At 41.5% G+C, this 17,191-nt stretch overlaps 1 protein-coding gene across 6 annotated transcripts in view; it reads left to right on the top strand.

Moving 5' to 3' along the window:
• Positions 1-17,191, top strand: part of LOC140198120 (uncharacterized) — a 127,717-nt gene that overhangs the window by 77,641 nt on the left and 32,885 nt on the right. For 2 of the 6 annotated variants that reach the window (XM_072259056.1, XM_072259051.1), the window contains exons 1-3: positions 4,979-5,321; positions 7,631-7,747; positions 9,114-9,266. In XM_072259056.1, coding sequence (XP_072115157.1) covers positions 9,212-9,266 — 55 coding nt within the window. In that variant the 5' untranslated portion in view covers positions 4,979-5,321; positions 7,631-7,747; positions 9,114-9,211. Of the gene's footprint in view, positions 1-4,230; positions 4,318-4,978; positions 5,322-7,630; positions 7,748-9,113; positions 9,267-17,191 lie in introns of those variants that run through there. The other 4 variants (XM_072259052.1, XM_072259053.1, XM_072259055.1 and 1 more) reach the window with 4 other exon arrangements.

The following is a 17,191-nucleotide window of genomic DNA, read 5'->3' as shown; positions in this document are numbered from 1 at the left end:
TTGTAATGGGAAATAGGGAGATAAGGAGATGGCGGAGGAACTGAACGAGTATTTTGCATCAGTCTTCACCGAGGAAGACATCGGCAGTATACCGGACACCCAAGGGTGGCAGGGAAGAGAAGTGTGTGCAGTCACAATTACGACAGAGAAAGTACTCAGGAAGCTGAATAGTCTAAAGGTAGATAAATCTCCTGGACCAGATGGAATGCACCCTCGTGTTCTGAAGGAAGTAGCCGTGGAGATTGCGGAGGCATTAGCGATGATCTTTCAAAACTCGATAGATTCTGGCATGGTTCCAGAGGACTGGAAGATTGCAAATGTCACTCCGCTATTTAAGAAGGGGGGCAAAGAAGCAAAAGGGAAATTATAGACCTGTTAGCTTGACGTTGGTGGTTGGGAAGTTGTTGGAGTCGATTGACAAGGATGAGGTTACAGAGTACCTGGAGGCATATGACAAGATATGCAGAACTCAGCCTGGATTCCTTAAAGGAAAATCCTGCCTGACAAATCTATTACAATTTTTTGAGGAAATTACAAGTAGGCTAGACAAGAGAGATGCAGTGGATGTTGTATATTTGGATTTCAGAAGGCCTTTGACAAGGTGCCAAACATGAGGCTACTTTACAAGATAAGAGCCCATGGAATTACAGGAAAGTTACATACATGGATAGAGCGTTGGCTAATTGGCAGGAAACAGAGAGTGGGAATAAAGGGATCCTATTCTGGTTGGCTGCCGGTTACCAGTGGTGTTCCACAGGGGTCCTTGTTGGGGCCACTTCTTTTTACATTGTACATCAATGATTTGGATTATGGAATAGATGGCTTTGTGGCTAAGTTTGCTGATGATACAAAGATAGGTGGAGGGGCCGATAGTGCTGAGGGAACAGACGGTCTACAGAGAGACTTGGATAGATTGGAAGAATGGGCAAAGAAGAGGCAAATGAAGTACAATGTTGGAAAGTGTATGGTTATGCACTTTGATAGAAGTAATAAATGGGCAGACTATTATTTAAATGGAGAAAGAATTCAAAGTTCTGTGATGCAACGGGACTTGGGAGTCCTCGTACAGGATACTCTTAAGGTTAACCTCCAGGTTGAGTTGGTGGTGAAGAAGGCGAATACAATGTTGGCATTCATTTCTAGAGGAGTAGAATATAGGAGCAGGGATGTGATGCTGAGGCTGTATAAGGCATTGGTGAGACCTCATCTGGAGTACTGTGGGTAGTTTTGGTCTCCTTATTTAAGAAAGGATGTGCTGATGTTGTAGAGGGTACAGAGAAGATTCACTAGAATGATTCCGGGAATGAGAGGGTTTACATATGAGGAACGTTTGTCTGCACTTGGACTGTATTCCCTGGAGTCTGGAAGAATCAGGGGAGACCTCATAGAAACATTTTGAATGTTGAAAGGCATGGACAGAGTGGATGTGGCAAAGTTGTTTCCCATGATGGGGGAGTCTAGTACGAGAGGGCATGACTTAAGGATTGCAGGGCGCCCATTCAGAACAGAGATGCAAAGAAATTATTTTAGCCAGAGGGTGGTGAATCTATGGATTTTGTTGCCACGGGCGGCAGTGGAGGCCAAGTCATTGGGTGTATTTAAGGCAGAGATTGATAGGTATCTGAGTAGCCAGGGCATCAAAGGTTATGGTGAGAAGGCTGGGGAGTGGAACAAAATGGGAGAATGGATCAGCTCATGATAAAATGGCGGAGCAGACTCGATGGTCTGAATGGCTGACTTCTGCTCCTTTGTCTTATGCTCTTATGGTCTCATACAGGCATTGCAATCATTTCACTTCTGCCTTCAGGAAGGAGGTACAATAGCTTTAGATCCCACGCCAACCAGCTTCAGGAACAATTATTACACTCCAACCATCAGGCTCCTGAACCAATGTGGACAACTTCACTCACTTCAATTCTGGACTGTTCCATATCCCATGTACTCACTCACAATGACTCTACAACTTCAGTTCTCAATATTAGTTAATATTTATGCATTTGTTACCATCATTATCTTTTTGTAATTGCACACGTTATCTTTGAATGAACATGGGTTATGTGTCTGTCTTTGTCTGTGGTTTTTCATTGATTCTATTGTGTTTCTTTGCACCTACTGTGAATCCCCGCAAGAAAGGGAATCTCGGGGTAGTATGTAGTGATATCCACATATTTTGAGAATTGATGTACTTTGACCTTTGAACCTTGATCTTCTACCACAGTTACCAGAGGAGAATCCTCATGAAATTGCAGTTCAATTACCAAATCACAACTGCTACAATGGGAAGAAGTTTTGCTCAGAGGGGAAGAGCAATCCGGGTCCTGGGAGTGAATTGGAATTTCCAAGAATTTTACTTAACTTTAGTTGAACTAAACTATAAAAATATCTGAATTTAAGTAAGTTCAAATTGAAATGGTGATCAGTTTTGATCTATTGGAATGCTGACAAACATGATCATCTTATCAAGATACAATGATCCTATCTAACCACCTACGTTACCTTTCTGAAAGATTACAAGCATCTCAATTTTCTTCTTTCCTCAATATTTTTTTAAATTGGATTCTTTTAAAAGATTTTGCTTAAATCAGTTTGGTCATTGCTGACATGATACAGTACATGATGTTTTCCCAGCATGTGTCTGTATAGCAAGAAAAGTGATAGGAAACTATGTCCTGATTTACAATGTAAGGCTGAGGAATCCTGAGGTTCAAGGTTATTGTTGCTTTCATCATAAACACAGAAATAACCTGGTAATTAGTTTTGCTTTTCGAAACAAAGTCAAAATCAACTGCAAAGTACATTCATTATCAAAGAATGTATACGGAATACAACTCTGGGATTCACCTTTCCACAGGCAGCTACGAAACAAAGAAAAAAACACGGGGAAGCCGTTCAAGGAAGACCATCAAAAACTCAACTTCAAGCCGTTCAAGAAACCATCAAAAACTCAACTCACTCAAAACAATGTGCAACTCGCAGAAAGCAAGTGAACACACATAGAATATCAAGCACCACACCAGGAGTCCAGGAGTATTCAGTTTATTTCGGTTCAGCAGAGCGCCATTAGCCAATGTAGGCTTCAGCGCTATTCTTCACCGAAGTGCCCCAGTCTGCATCGATCACCCCGATCAAACCACTCAAAAACAGCAAAAATAAAAGAGTAACCGGAATCCAGGGACACATGCACCATGAACCTCAAAGTCCCTAAAATGAGTCCACAGCTCGCCAATCAATCCTGGTAATGTGGATCCCAAACATCAAGATAGTTTTGTGCCTCTGAAGGAGACACACTTTACAAGAACTGTGGGTGTGTCTGTCTCCATTAATTCCCTTGTTTCTACTTTTTTTTCAAACAATGAAGGGGTTGCAGAAACTGGAATTAGAAAGACAAGGTCAAACTGCTTAAGGAACTCGATGGGTCAGGCAGCTCACCTGTGAGGGGGGAAATGGACAGTGGATGTTTTCAAATCGAGACGCTTAATCTGGAGAAAGATAGAGCGGAAACAGCCAGTGTAAAGAGAGATGGAGGAAGCGCTGGTGGGTGATAGGCAGATGGAGAAGGGAGTGTGGAAATAACACCAAAAGCTGGGAGGTGATTGGTGGAGTAGAGCCTTGGCTGCAGATGCTAGCATCTGATAGGAGAGGAAGGTGGAGCACGGAACCAAGTGAGAGAGGTGAGGAGGGCTGGTGGGAGCAATGAATGGAAGGGGGCACAGTTGGTGGGTGGTGCCGGTGGTGGGTACATGGAGTGGATGGAGGTTTTAGCGACAGGTGGGAGGCAAATTCAGTGTTTATACCATTGGGTTGTAGACTCTCCAGGCAGAATATGATGTGATGCTCCTCTAGTTTGTGTTTGGGCTCACCCTAGTAATGGAGTCGGACAGATCGGCGTGGGAACGCGGAGGAATATTTACGTTACTAGCAATTGGGAATTCCGGAAGGCCATGAAAGACAGATTGCAGGTGCTCAGCGAAGCAGTCACCTAGTCTGGCCAATGTAGAGGACATATCGGCATCTCCGAATTAAGTCGATCAAGTTGAAGGAGGTGCACGTGAAACCCCGACTAAGCCGGAAGGGCTAGTGACCTACCAGGACGGAGGGGAAGGGGAGAAGTGGAGGAGCAGGTGTTGTGCCTCCTCGCGGACGGGTGAGCGGATATGAGAGAATGTTCGTTGCGGAAAGCAGAAACGGATGGAGAGGTTGGTGGGAGGTGGGATCTCATTGAAACCGGTAGAAGTTGTGCTGAATGATGGAGAGGTTGGTGGGGTGAAAGATAACTCCGAGGGACTGGTCTGTCTCTGTTCTGCCCGCGGAGTGAGGGTAGGAAATGGATTAGATGTGGGGAAGGGATTCGGCAACAATGTTTTGTAAGGGGTGGGGCGGACTAACCTTTCCATTTAAGGTAAAAGTCTCCAGACCATCGGTGGCGAGGATTGAACTGCTTCTACTTCTGCTTTTTCCCGCGCAAGCACTGCCGGACGGCTGTTATAACGCGTAGTCGGTGGGAGTTAAATTGTAAAAGAAGCTTTTTTGACTAGATCCCCTAAATCGATTTGATTGAGTCTATCTTTAAAAATATTAATGTCAGAAATACTGCGCAGGTCTGGCGGCAGAATATTCTACTCTATTGTTGATCTTGGGTAGTAGCAAATCTTATTGAATGAAGGAATTTCCAATCGGGAGGAGCTTACTTACGTATGACCAATTCCACCAGGTTGTTCTCAAATTGACACACTTATCTCGCAGCCTCGCAGGATCACAGCGCTAGATGGCAGTCAGGACTTCAAATGAACTTCGTACCAATAGGCTCAAGAACGGCTCATTAAAACCGTTTGAATGGTTGGTTCCCTAGTCTGATAAATTGGTGTGGGCTCTATCCACTACGTAACTGTGGAGGCGGGAGGAGGAGACAGCGGTGCTGCACTTGTCTTCATTAATAGAGGTGTGGCGGAATCTGGAAAGAGCCCAGTTGTGATCATGGTGAAAATAGGGCGCGATTCTACTCTTACAGCAGTATATTTAAAATGAATGGATATTAACCACGGCGGGGCGCACGATGTCGCATCTCAGGATGTGCAGCCCCTGACTGCTGCTGTGACTCAGCTGAACGGTTCATTTAGAGTTGGACCATGCAATCGGTCAGAGCTTCAGTATCGTTCAGTGGAGGGACTGCTATGTAATTTTGGGAGGGCTGCACTCCGTTCAAAAGTCATTCCGAAAGCGTGGGACATAACTAAAGTTATTTCACTCTGGTTCTTGCAGAGTTCCGGCAGCTGCAGCAAATCAGTCTGAAGAGTGCGAACTGCATCGTCCGTAAAGCAAAGGTAAAGTCATTTAGTTCTTGCTGAAAGCGATCTCTCTTTTACGTAAACACGAGGAATTCTGTAGATGCCGGAAATTCAAGCAACGCACATCAAAAATGCTGGTGAACACAGCAGGCCAGGCAGCATCTCTAGAAAGAAGTACGGTCGACGTTTCGGGCCGAGACCCTTGGACGGCGTCCTGACGAAGGGTCTCGGCCCGAAACGTCGTCTGTACCTCTTCCTAGAGATGCTGACTGGCCTGCTGCTTTCACCAACAACGTTGATGTGTGTTGCTTTCTTTTACGTTTTCAGTACAGATGAAGTGTCTCTTCCCCGCCCCCACCCCCGCCTCCCGAAACATCATCCTTCCACCCCTTCACAGATCCTGCGTGGCCCGCTAGTATCCCACCCCGTGCAAGAAAAATCCCGCTAACGCTAAGAATCTGACTTCCGGGAATCTTGACTCTGCGGGATCGGGTGCTCGAATTTTATGCTATACAGGGTGTGTCATCTGAAACATCAATTCATTCGTTATCGACAAGTTTAAAATCATTAGAGATAAGTGTCCCCGTTAAATAGAGTACAGCACAGGGTCCTCGGCCCACCTTGTCCTGCTGACCATGATGTCTTCTGCCCGCACATGATCCAGTTTTTCCATACCCAACATATTCATGTATCTATCTACAAACATCTTGTAATCTTTTACAGTGTCTGTATTGTACATAATCAGAAAACGCACGGTACTAACTGTCCATCCTCAAAGACCTCCACCATCCACTTCTTTGCTGCAGCCATCGGGTGGGAGGTTCAGGAGCATTAAGTCACACATCCCCAGCTTCAGGAAGAGTTATTACCATTCAACCATCAGGCTCCTGAACCAGCGTGAATAACTTCACTCACCTCCACACTGAACTGATTCCGCAACCTTTGGACTCACTTTCTAGGACTCTGCAACTCATATTTATTTACACAGATGCTGCCTTTTGCTCAATTGTTGTCTTTCAGTCTTTTGGTATACTTTTTCATTGATTCTATTGTATTTCTATTGTGTTCGGCCGTAGATGCCCGAAGGAAAATGACTATCAGAGTACATAAAGTGACATACACTGTACATACTCTGATAACAATTTACTTTCAACTTTGAAGACTAACAGACCAATAGGCAAACACTGTCCAAAAAGACTTCTCCTTGAATACTCACCGAATATCCTATTATTCACGATTCATTCATATGTATGTACCTAAAATGTCAGAGTAGATGAGTGATAGTTGGGCAGGTACTTGCCAGGAAAGGTTCAGAAGGTTATGCGCCAAACACTGTCAAATGGGACTAACTGGTTGGGCTAAAGAGACTTTCAGCACTGTATGACTCTATATTCTCGGTATTAACATTTCATAAACATAGAACATAGAAATCTACAGCACATTACAGGCCCTTCAGCCCACAATGTTGTGTTGACCATGTAACCTACTCTAGAAACTGCCTAGAATTTCCCTAATGCATAGCCCTCTGTTTTTCTGAGCTCTATGTACCTACCTAAGAGGCTCTTAACAGTCTCTATTGTATCCACTTCCACCACTGCCACTGATAGTGCATTCCACACACCTACCAACCTCTGTGTGAAAAACTTACCCCTGACATCCCCTCAGTACTTATTTCCAAGCACCTTAAAACTATGCCCTCTTGTGTTAGCCATTTCAGCCCTGGGAAAAAGCCTCTGACTATCCACATGGTCAATGCCCCTCATCATCTTATACACCTCTATCAGGTTATCTCTCATCCTCCATCACATCAAGGACGCTCAACCTATTCTCATAAGGTACACACTCCAATCCAGGCAACATCCTCGTAAATCTCCTCTACACTCTCTCTATAGTATCCACATCCTTCCTGTAGTGAGGTGACCAGAACAGAATACAGTACTCCAAGTGGGGTCTGACCAAGGTCTTATATAGCTTTAACATTACCTCATGGCTCCTGAACTCAGTACCATGGTTGATGAAGGCCAACACACCATATGCTTTCTTAACAACACTGTCAACCTGCGCAGCAGCTTTGAGTGTCTTTTGGACATGGACCCCAAGATTTCTCAGATCCTCCACACTACGAAGAGTCTTACCATTAATATTATATTCTGCCTTCAAATTTGACCTACTAAAATGAACTTCACACATATCTGGTTGAAGTCCGTCTGCCACGTCCCAGTCCAGTTCTGCACCCTATCAATGTCCCGCTGTAATCTCTGACAATAGTCCAGACTATCCACAAAACTGCCAACCTTTGTGCCATCAGCAAACTTACTAGCCCACCCTTCTACTTCTTCATCCAGGTCATTTATAAAAATCACAAAGAGGAAGGTCACAGAACAGATCCCTGCAGAACACCACTGGTCGCTGATCTCCGTGCAGAATACGAACCATCTACAACCACCCTTTGCTTTCCATGGGTAAGCCAATTCTGGATCCACAAAGCAAGGTCTCCTTGGATCTCATGCCTCCTTACTTTCTGAAGGAGCTTTGCATGGGGAAGCTTATCAAATGCCTTATTGAAATCCATATACACTACGTCCACTGCTCTACCTTCATCAATGTGTTTAGTTACATCCTCAAAGAATACAGTCAGGCTTGTAACACATGACCTGCCCTTGACAAGCTATACTGACTATCCCTAATCAGATTCTATCACTCCAAATGTTCATAAATCCTGCCTGTCAGAATCTTCTCCAACAACTTGTTCACCACAGAAGTTACACTCAGTGGTCTATAATTTCCTGGGTTATCTCTACTCCCTTTCTTATACAAGGGAACAACATTTGCAACCCTCCAATCCTCTGGTACTTCTCCGGTCCCTGTTGATGATCCAATGCAGTCGTTGATGTAGTGTAAGAATAGTGCAGGGCGTCCCATGCTGAACTCATCAATTTCATCCACTTTGCCTCCAACTTCCACCCTGTCCTCAAATTTAGCTGGTCCATTTTGGACACTTCCTTTCCTTATCTCGATCTCACTGTCTCAATCTCTGGAGACAACTTATCCACCAATATCCATTATAAACCAACGGATTCTCACAGCTACCTGGACTATACCTCGTCCCACCTGCTACTTGTAAAAATGCCATCCTCTTCTCTCAATTCCTCCGTCTCTGGCGCATCTGCTCTCAGGAAGAAATTTTTCATTCTAGAGTGAAGGAGATGTCCTCCTTTTTCAAAGAAAGGGGCTTCCCTTCCTCTATCATCAACGCTGCCCTCAACTGCATCCTTTCCATTTCACGCATGTCTGCTCTTACCCCATCCTCCCACTACCCTACCAGAGATAGGGTTCCTTTTGATTTCACCTACCACCCTACCAGCCATCTGTCCAGCACATCATTATCCAAAACTTCTGCCACCCCCAACTGGATCCCACCAACAAACACATCTTTCTCTCCCCCCACTTTCTGCTTTCCGCAGGGATTGCTCTCTACGCGACTCCCTTGTCCATTTGTCCCTCCCCACTGATCTCCCTCCTGGCACTTATCCTTGCAGGCAGAAGAAGTTCTACCCCTGCCCCTACACCTCCTCCCTCGCTACCAAACAGCCCTTCCAGGTGAGGAGACACTTGACCTGTGACTATGTGTAATTATTAATAGCATATACAGTTACATTCATATAGCTGGCTGTGGGATCTTGCTGTGCAAAAGTTGCTTGCCAAATTCCTTGCAGTACTGTGGTAGCTCTGCTTCCAGAACACCTTTATTGGATGTTACATGCTCTAGAGATTCTGAGCTGTGAGATCTATTAAATACAAGGTTCTTTCACTCCTATCTCTCCATAGTTGTCAATGCATTAACTTCTAAACCCCTGCAAAAAGAGGAAGTGTTGTGCAGTGGCTGACCCTTCAGAAAATAACAACTGCTGTAACCAGTGGGAAACATGTACTGTTTTATTCGTTTGATCATCTTGGTGAATTGTATCACTTCAATACAGGGTAAGTTGCGGTTTTTCTGTGGAACTATCCAAATATCACTAAAATATTGTTTTCTTCACCAGTTCAGCACATTTTTTTAAATGGGTGTCTAGAATGCTCTGTCTGAAGTGGTGGTTGAGGCAGTTACGATAGAGGTATTTAGATTTTTTTGGAAAGGCGCATGAATGTGCACAGAACAGAGAGATATGGACCATGTGCAGACTGAATGGATTAGGTTTCATTAGCATAGTTAGTTAGGAAAACATTGTGGGTCTGTTTTGTTGTATGTTAACCATACAATTTTGAAAAGTTTCAAGCTTTTAGCAGCTTGCAATCGATTTCATTTTCATTTAAAAAATCTTTTTATTGATATATAATCTTCTAGAGCTATAAAGTACAGAAGTTCAACAAATTAGTATATATATAATTAATAAAGCTGAAGGAAAAAACTTATATATGTTAATGAAAAAAAAAATTTTATTAGAAGGAAAAGAAGGGAAAAAGAGAACCCCAACTAACTTAAAAAAAAAAACCCACTAACCACAAAACAAAGAAAAAGAGGGAAGAGAAAACATTAGGAACCAATTCCCGGAGCAATACGTCTTACAATCATTTATATATAAAAGAAGGAAAAGAAAACAACAACCACCAAATCACATATATATATAACATAAAATTGGAAGGAAACCATGTAAATTAATTCAAATTAAATGATACTATTTAGCAAAAGAGCCTCACCTTCTCTCAAAATCAAATCAGGGATTAAAAGTTCTACTTCTAATTTTTTCCAAACTAAGACATAACATTACTTGGGAAAACCATTGAATTAGTGTAGGAGCAGAGATATCTTTCCACTTCAATAAAATAGCCCTTCTTGCCAACAATGTAACAAATGCAATTCCATGTTGGTTTGAAAATGAAATACTCTGAATATGATGTGGAACTATTCCAAATAGAACAGTCAATGTATTAGGTTGTAAATTAATTTTCAGAGCTTTAGAAATTGTAGAAAATAAGGATTTCCAAAAAGATTTCAATGAGGGACATGACCAGAACATATGTGACAAAGTAGCTACTTCATTTTTGCACCTATCACAATAATTATCTATATTATGAAATATTTTGGATAGCCTCTCCTTTGTTAAATAATAATGGTGAACAATTTTAAACTGAATTAAACATTGATTGGCACATATTGAAGAAGAACTAACCATTTTCAGAACTTGCAACCAATCTTCATTAACAAAAATCATAATTAAGTTTTCTCTCCCAATCTTATTTAATCTTTAGTGAGAGGTTATCTTTCTGCAGTAAAAAGAAATTATAAATTCTACCATTGGAGCCTCTCACTAAGGGATTCATATTCAAAATAGTGTCCAACAAATCAGATTCTTGCATATATGGAAACGTAGAAACATTTTTTTGTAAAAAATGTCTAACCTGAAAATATTGCAAGAAATGTGTATGAGAGAGAGAATATTTTCTAATGATGCCTTTGGTTTCAGTTCCACAACTCTTAATTTTAAACAATTTAAACTTTCTAGTCCTGTATTTCGAAATTTGCTATTTAAACCTTCAATTATTAATCCTATTTTTCTTTTATGGAGAAATAAGGGGATTCGTTCTTTTGCAGATTTATTTAGTGATGGTCGATCGTTGTCTTTTGAAGAGTTAATTAGCAATCGATTTAGAGAAGAACAGGCTGGTGGCGCCTGCATAACATAAGTGCTGTTGAGGCAGTGGCGTGAGTCACCACTGTGCTCTTGTGGGCTGTATACATTGTCACTGCACTATACCAGCAAAGAGTATTCAGGGAGGTTATGAGGAAGAGCACTGTTTGTGAACTATTGTACACAATAGTGATAAACAGCCCAACACGTCACTGGCAACAGCCTTCCAGCTATCATACTAAAAGGTGCTGGAAAAAGGCCATGAAGGATCCCACCCACCCTCTTTATGATCTTGGGGGGGGGAGTTGTCCCACTCCCATCAGGGAAGAGGTTACACAGCATCCACACCAGGACAAGTAGACACAAAATCAGTCACCTACCGCAAGCCAACGAGCTGATCAGGACTTGCACCCATTAACCCAGCCCTCCTATCACCTAAAATCACTTTATGTACATCCAATCAGTCTGTGTGTAAAACTTGTACATTGTGGTTTAGAGGATTGCTTTTATATTCACATTTATTGTGATTTTCTTGTATTAATTATTTTAATGCTGCGTCAGATGCCGAGTTCTCCTTGCACTTGTGCACTAAAGAATGACAATAAACAAACTTTGCAAGTACATGCTTGTTCATGGTTTAAGATCTCAAGAAATAAGCATTGATTCCTTCCACTGGTGATCAGCTCAGAAAGCCCTTGCAGCCTTGGCAGCGCAGGGTGACGGTGGGGCACTGCGTGAGTTATAGGCACTGGAGATGGATTGTGAGGATGGGAGGTGAGTTTCAGTTTGACACTGCCTCAGATATTTGACAGACAGAGAGATGGACAGCATTGGGATAGATCCTTAGTGCAGTTGAGTTCCTGCTAATCATCAGCCACCAACTTACACTAATGCTATGTCAATCCCATTTTTTAATATTCTCTCGACACTTGCATTAAGGTCTCCCCAGTTCACCCACACACTTGGGGCAGTTTACCTCCTCCTGCACATCTTTGTACTGTGGGAGGGAACCAGAGCTGATGCTTCCTGCTAGAACAAGTGGAGTGAGGATCGATGCTTTGTTGCTGCTTGTGCGTGGGGGGTGGGGGGGGGATGGGTGCTTTGGGTTCTAACTTTTTTTTATTTCTGACATTCATTCTTTGGGGTGTTCTGTTTTGTGGAGGCTTGCAAAGAGTAAGAATTTCAGGTTATTTACTGTATGTACAATCTCTGATATTAAGTGGAACCATTGAACCACTGAAACTGAGAGGATCCCAAACACGAGGAAATCTGCAGATACTGGAAATTGTGGGCAACCCAGACAAAATGCTGGAGGAATCCTGCAGGCCAGCCAGCATCTATAGAAATGAGTAAACCCTGGTGCCACGTGTTTGACTCAGATAAAAGGAATGAGATATAATGAACCTAGGTGAGATCGTTTTGTGCTTTTAAGACTGAATTGTCAAAGGTCTGAGTAAATTTGTTATCAAAGTATCTGCATGTTATTACATAGAAACCTGAGTTTCATTTTCTTGTGGGCATACTCAATAAATCCATAGAATAATAACCATAACAGAATCACTGAAAGACCACACCTACTTGGGCATTCACCCAGTGTGCAGAAGACACGCTGCACAAATACAAAAAGAAAGAAATATTAATAATAAATAAATAAATAAGCAACAAATATTGAGAACATGAGATGGAGGGTCCTTGAAAGTGAGTCCATAGGTTGTGGGAACATTTCAGTGATGGGGCAAGTTAAGCTGAGTGAAGATATCCCCTTTGGTTCAAGAGCCCGATGGTTGAGGGTTTCCTGAACCGGTGGTGTGAGCTCTGAGGCCCCTGTACCTTTGTCCTGATGGCAGCATCGAGCAGACAGCGTGTCCTGGGTAATCAGGCATCCCTGATGATGGATACTGCTTTCCTGTGACAGTGTTTCATGTCGATATGTTCAATGGTGGGAAGGGCTTTCCCTGTGTTGGACCGGGTCATATCCACTACTAGTCAGGACCTAATAAGACGTTATGCTCGCAGTGCAAAATAGGGGTTAAATTTTGTGTTGGTGCCCCTGCTGCAGTGTGTTACACAGGTCCCTGACCCCACACAGGCGAGTCTTGCAGGGAGTGAAGAACGGGCTTTCCAGAATATCTCCAGCATTCCGGTATCTTCGATAAAACGGAGAAACTGAAAAACAGTTAAACAGATATAAGCAAAGTCAAAGTACATTTACTATTAAAGTACATACTTTGTACATCACTGTGTATTACCTTGACATTCATCATCTTGCAGGAAAATAAAGAAATATAATAGAATTTATGAAAACTATACATAGACAAAGACGGACAGTCAATGTGAAAAGAAGAGAAAATGTGTAAATATAAGTAAATGAATAGGCAGATAATAAAGGTATAAGTGAGCAAGCAAATAAGAAATAAATGGGCAAATAAATAGGTAGATAGATAGATAAATAAAACTGAGAACATGAGCAGCACAGTTCTTGTCAGACTGTGGATTGTGGAATCAGTTCGGAATTGAAGTGAATGAAGTTATCTATATTAGTTCAGCCACCTGATGATTATAGGATAAAAACTGTTCCCAAAACTGATGATGACTCCTGTACTTCCTGCCTGATGGTAGTAGTGAAAAGAGTGTGTGGTCTGAATGAGGGGGTCACCTCACCTTGGATACTCTGACCAGTTTACAGGGTGGTCTGGATCTGGGCAGAAAGTACCTCCTTGGCATTGCAGGATTGGATTGAAAGCACAGATTGGAGCATATTCAGGGAGGGGGCTACTTGCAATCTTCATGTCAACATTAATGAATATTCCGGAATGGTGGCCTGCTGCAATGGAAAATGCATGGAGGACATTACTATGATTAAATGTTATACTGCCAGGGCAAATGGGAAACCGTAGCTGACTGCAGAAGTTTGTGCACAGCTTAAGGCTCGGGTTACTGCCTTCAGATCGGAATGTCCCTAAGGTCAGCAGGAAGGCAAGGCTTGAGTACACACAGAAAATTCACAGATAACTCTGTGAAACAAGGGACACGTGGCACATGTGGCAAGGTATTCAAGTCATAACTGATTACAAGTCAATGACAGCAATGCGTCCCTTCCTGATGGGCTGAATGCACTACTTGAGTATATTGAATGATGTGACGTTGCAGAAAGCTTCCTCTCCCCTTGAGCAACAGGTACCCTGTCTGGCTGCAGCCAAGTTAAGAAGGACCCTAGCCAGGGTAAACCCACACAAAGTTGCAGCAGAGAGAAAAAGTACCTGGCCGGGTGCTGAGGGACTCTGTGGATCAGCTAACAGAGATCTTAACGGACATCTTTAATATCTGTCTGAAACAGTCCATTGATCTTGTTGGCTTCAGGGCAGCCGCCATCATTCCGGTGCCCAAGAAAGCAACGGTACCTGGGCTAAACAATTACTGCCCATTGGCACTGACTTCAACAATCATGAAGTGCTTTAAATGGCTGGTAATTGATCATACAAAATGCACCTTCCAGCTACGTTGGACCCTTTCCCGCTCACCCACTGCTCAAACTGGTGCACTGATGACGCCATAGACTTGCACACCACCCCCTCACTCTTTTACTGTCCCAACTAGATAGTGATGCCTCATACGCCAGAATGCTGTCCATCAATTTCAGCTTGGTGTTTATCACTATCATCCCTCTGGGTCTGGTGGGTAAACTATCCTCGTTGGGACTCAACACCCCTCTCTGTAACTGGAACTTGGTCTTCTTGATGGAAAGGCTCCAGTCAGTCCGAATTGACAGCAACATCTAAAGCTTCACCATGTTGAGCACTGGTACTCCCCAGGGCTGTGTACTCGGTCTGCTGTTGACTCACGACTGCATGGCCAGATCCAGTTCTATCCACATCATCAAGTTCACTGATGATACAACAGTGGTTGGCCTCATCAACAACAATGATGAACTGGCATGCAGAGAGGAGGTTGAGAGGCGTGGCAATTGGTGTGGGAACAACAATCTGAGTCTCAACATTGACAAGAAAAAAAGAGATAAGATGGTGGACTTCAGGAAGGCACAGGCTGACCACTCTCCATTGCACATCAATACACTTTGCCATGGAGAGAGTCAAGAGCACAAAGTTCCTTGGTGTGCAAACAATGGATGTTCTCTTTCAATATTTTTATTAGTTTCTATATAGAAGAATACAGAGTACAAGAAAGTGTAAATAAAAGGTCAAAAACGATAAGGAAAAAACTACCAATTACATTGTATCTATTCATAATAACAATCTTATTACCCTGTATTCATGTAGGTTAGTCAATATTTATACTGAAATATACTAGTTTATTACAAAAAAGAGTCTAACCCCTACCAAGACTGAGGCTGTTTATTAAGGGAAAAAAAGGCAAAATACCTTCTCGTATAATAAAAATTAATAATAGCCAACATCTAAATTTAAACAACAAATTGAGGGTTTTGAAAGTTTTGAAAATAATTCAGAAAGGGTCCCCACAATGTTTGAAAGTCTTGACGAGATTCAGAAATTGAACAACGAATCTTCCGTAAAGCTAAGCATGACATAATGTCGCATAACCATTGAGCATGAGTAGGAAGAAAAACATCAATCCATTTAAACAAAAGTGCCCTCCTAGCTATAAGAGAGCTAAAGGCCAAAATATATAAATCAGATGTCTTCAGCTTGATACATTGTCCTGCAATAATACCGAATTAGGATTAGGCTTAAAATTGACTTTGAAAAGTAAAGAAAAAGTTTAAAAAACTTTCTTCCAATATTTTTCAAGACATGGACAAGTCCAAAACATATGAATTAATGAAACTTCTCCATTATTACATCTGTCACAGGAGGGAGATATATCTGAACAAAAACAAGATAGCTTATCTTTAGTCATATGGGCTCTGTGTACCACCTTAAATTGTATGAGCGAATGGCGAGCACATAGCGATTAAGTATTAACCAGCTTAAAAATCTCATTCCAAGTTTCCTCAGATATTGATGTCTATAAATCTTGTTCTCAGAGATTCTTAATTTTGTCTAAAGGAACATTCCTCGTCTCCAGTAACGTACCATAAATATTAGATATTGAACCTTTATGAAAAGGTGTCAAATTAAAAAAATTACATCTGGTAAGTTCTTATCTGAGCTTACAGAAAATGTGCATAATTGAGATCTTAGAAAGTCTCTGATTTGTAGATTTCTAAAAAAGAGAGTTCTGAGTAAGCTATATTTAGCTGACAATTGCTCAGATGAAAAAAGATTTCCTCCAACAAACAGATCATACCCAACATTTAATACCCAACCTGTCCCATTCTTTAAAAACTGAATCAGTCACGGAGGGTTTAAAAAACATTAGAATAAATGGGACTAGAAAGGAAAAATCTCAATGAACGAAAATGTTTTCTAAATTGTATCCGGATCCTCAGAGTATGTTTAGCTACTAAATTATCATTTAGTTTACTTACAAATAAAGGAAGTGAGGATCCAAGAAGAGAGAAAATAGAAAATTTATTAACAGAGTTAGCTTCTAAAGAAACCCATACTGAACAATCTACACGATTAATATAATATAGTGTTACACCCAAATAAGTAAATTGATTCCTTACAATTTTAAAAGGGAGTTTAGTATTAGTTAATACCAAGTTATTTAAAGGAATTAATTCACTCTTATGTAGGTTCAATTAATATCCTAAAAACTGGCTAAAACGGGAGAGTAAAGAAAGTACGCAAGGTAACGAGGTCTCAACATTAGAGATAAAAAGCGATATATCATCAGCATAAAGCGAGATTTTGTGTGTGATTCCTCTCAAAATATCACAGATATCATTAGATTCTTGAAAAGCAATGGCAAGTGGTTCTAAAGCTAGATCAAAAATCAAAAGACTCAATGGACATCCTTGTCGAGTTCTGCGGTGAAGTTTAAATGGTTTGGAATTTTGAAAATTACTAAGAACCTGAGCAGAAGGAGATAAATAAAGTAATTTAATCCATTGAATAAAATCCGGTCCAAAATTAAATTTTCTAAGGTTTTAAATAAATAATTCCATTCAACCTGATCGAAGGTCTTCTCAGCATCTAAGGATATCACACATTCTGATATCTCCTGAGAAGGAGAGTAAATAACATTTAATACACGGCGTATATTAAAATGTAAAAATCGGTTTTTAATAAATCCGGTCTGATCAGAAATAATAGAAGGTAAAATATTTTCAATCCTACGAGCCAGATCTTTAGAAAGAATTTTAGTATCAACATTGAGTAATGAAATTGGCCCATATGAAGAGCATTCAGTTAG

This window comes from Mobula birostris, chromosome 5, assembly GCF_030028105.1.
Source record: "Mobula birostris isolate sMobBir1 chromosome 5, sMobBir1.hap1, whole genome shotgun sequence".
Classification (NCBI taxonomy): Eukaryota; Metazoa; Chordata; class Chondrichthyes; order Myliobatiformes; family Myliobatidae; genus Mobula; species Mobula birostris.
The sequence above is the reverse complement of the archived record's forward strand: the minus strand, read 5'-3'. Positions and strand labels throughout refer to the sequence as shown.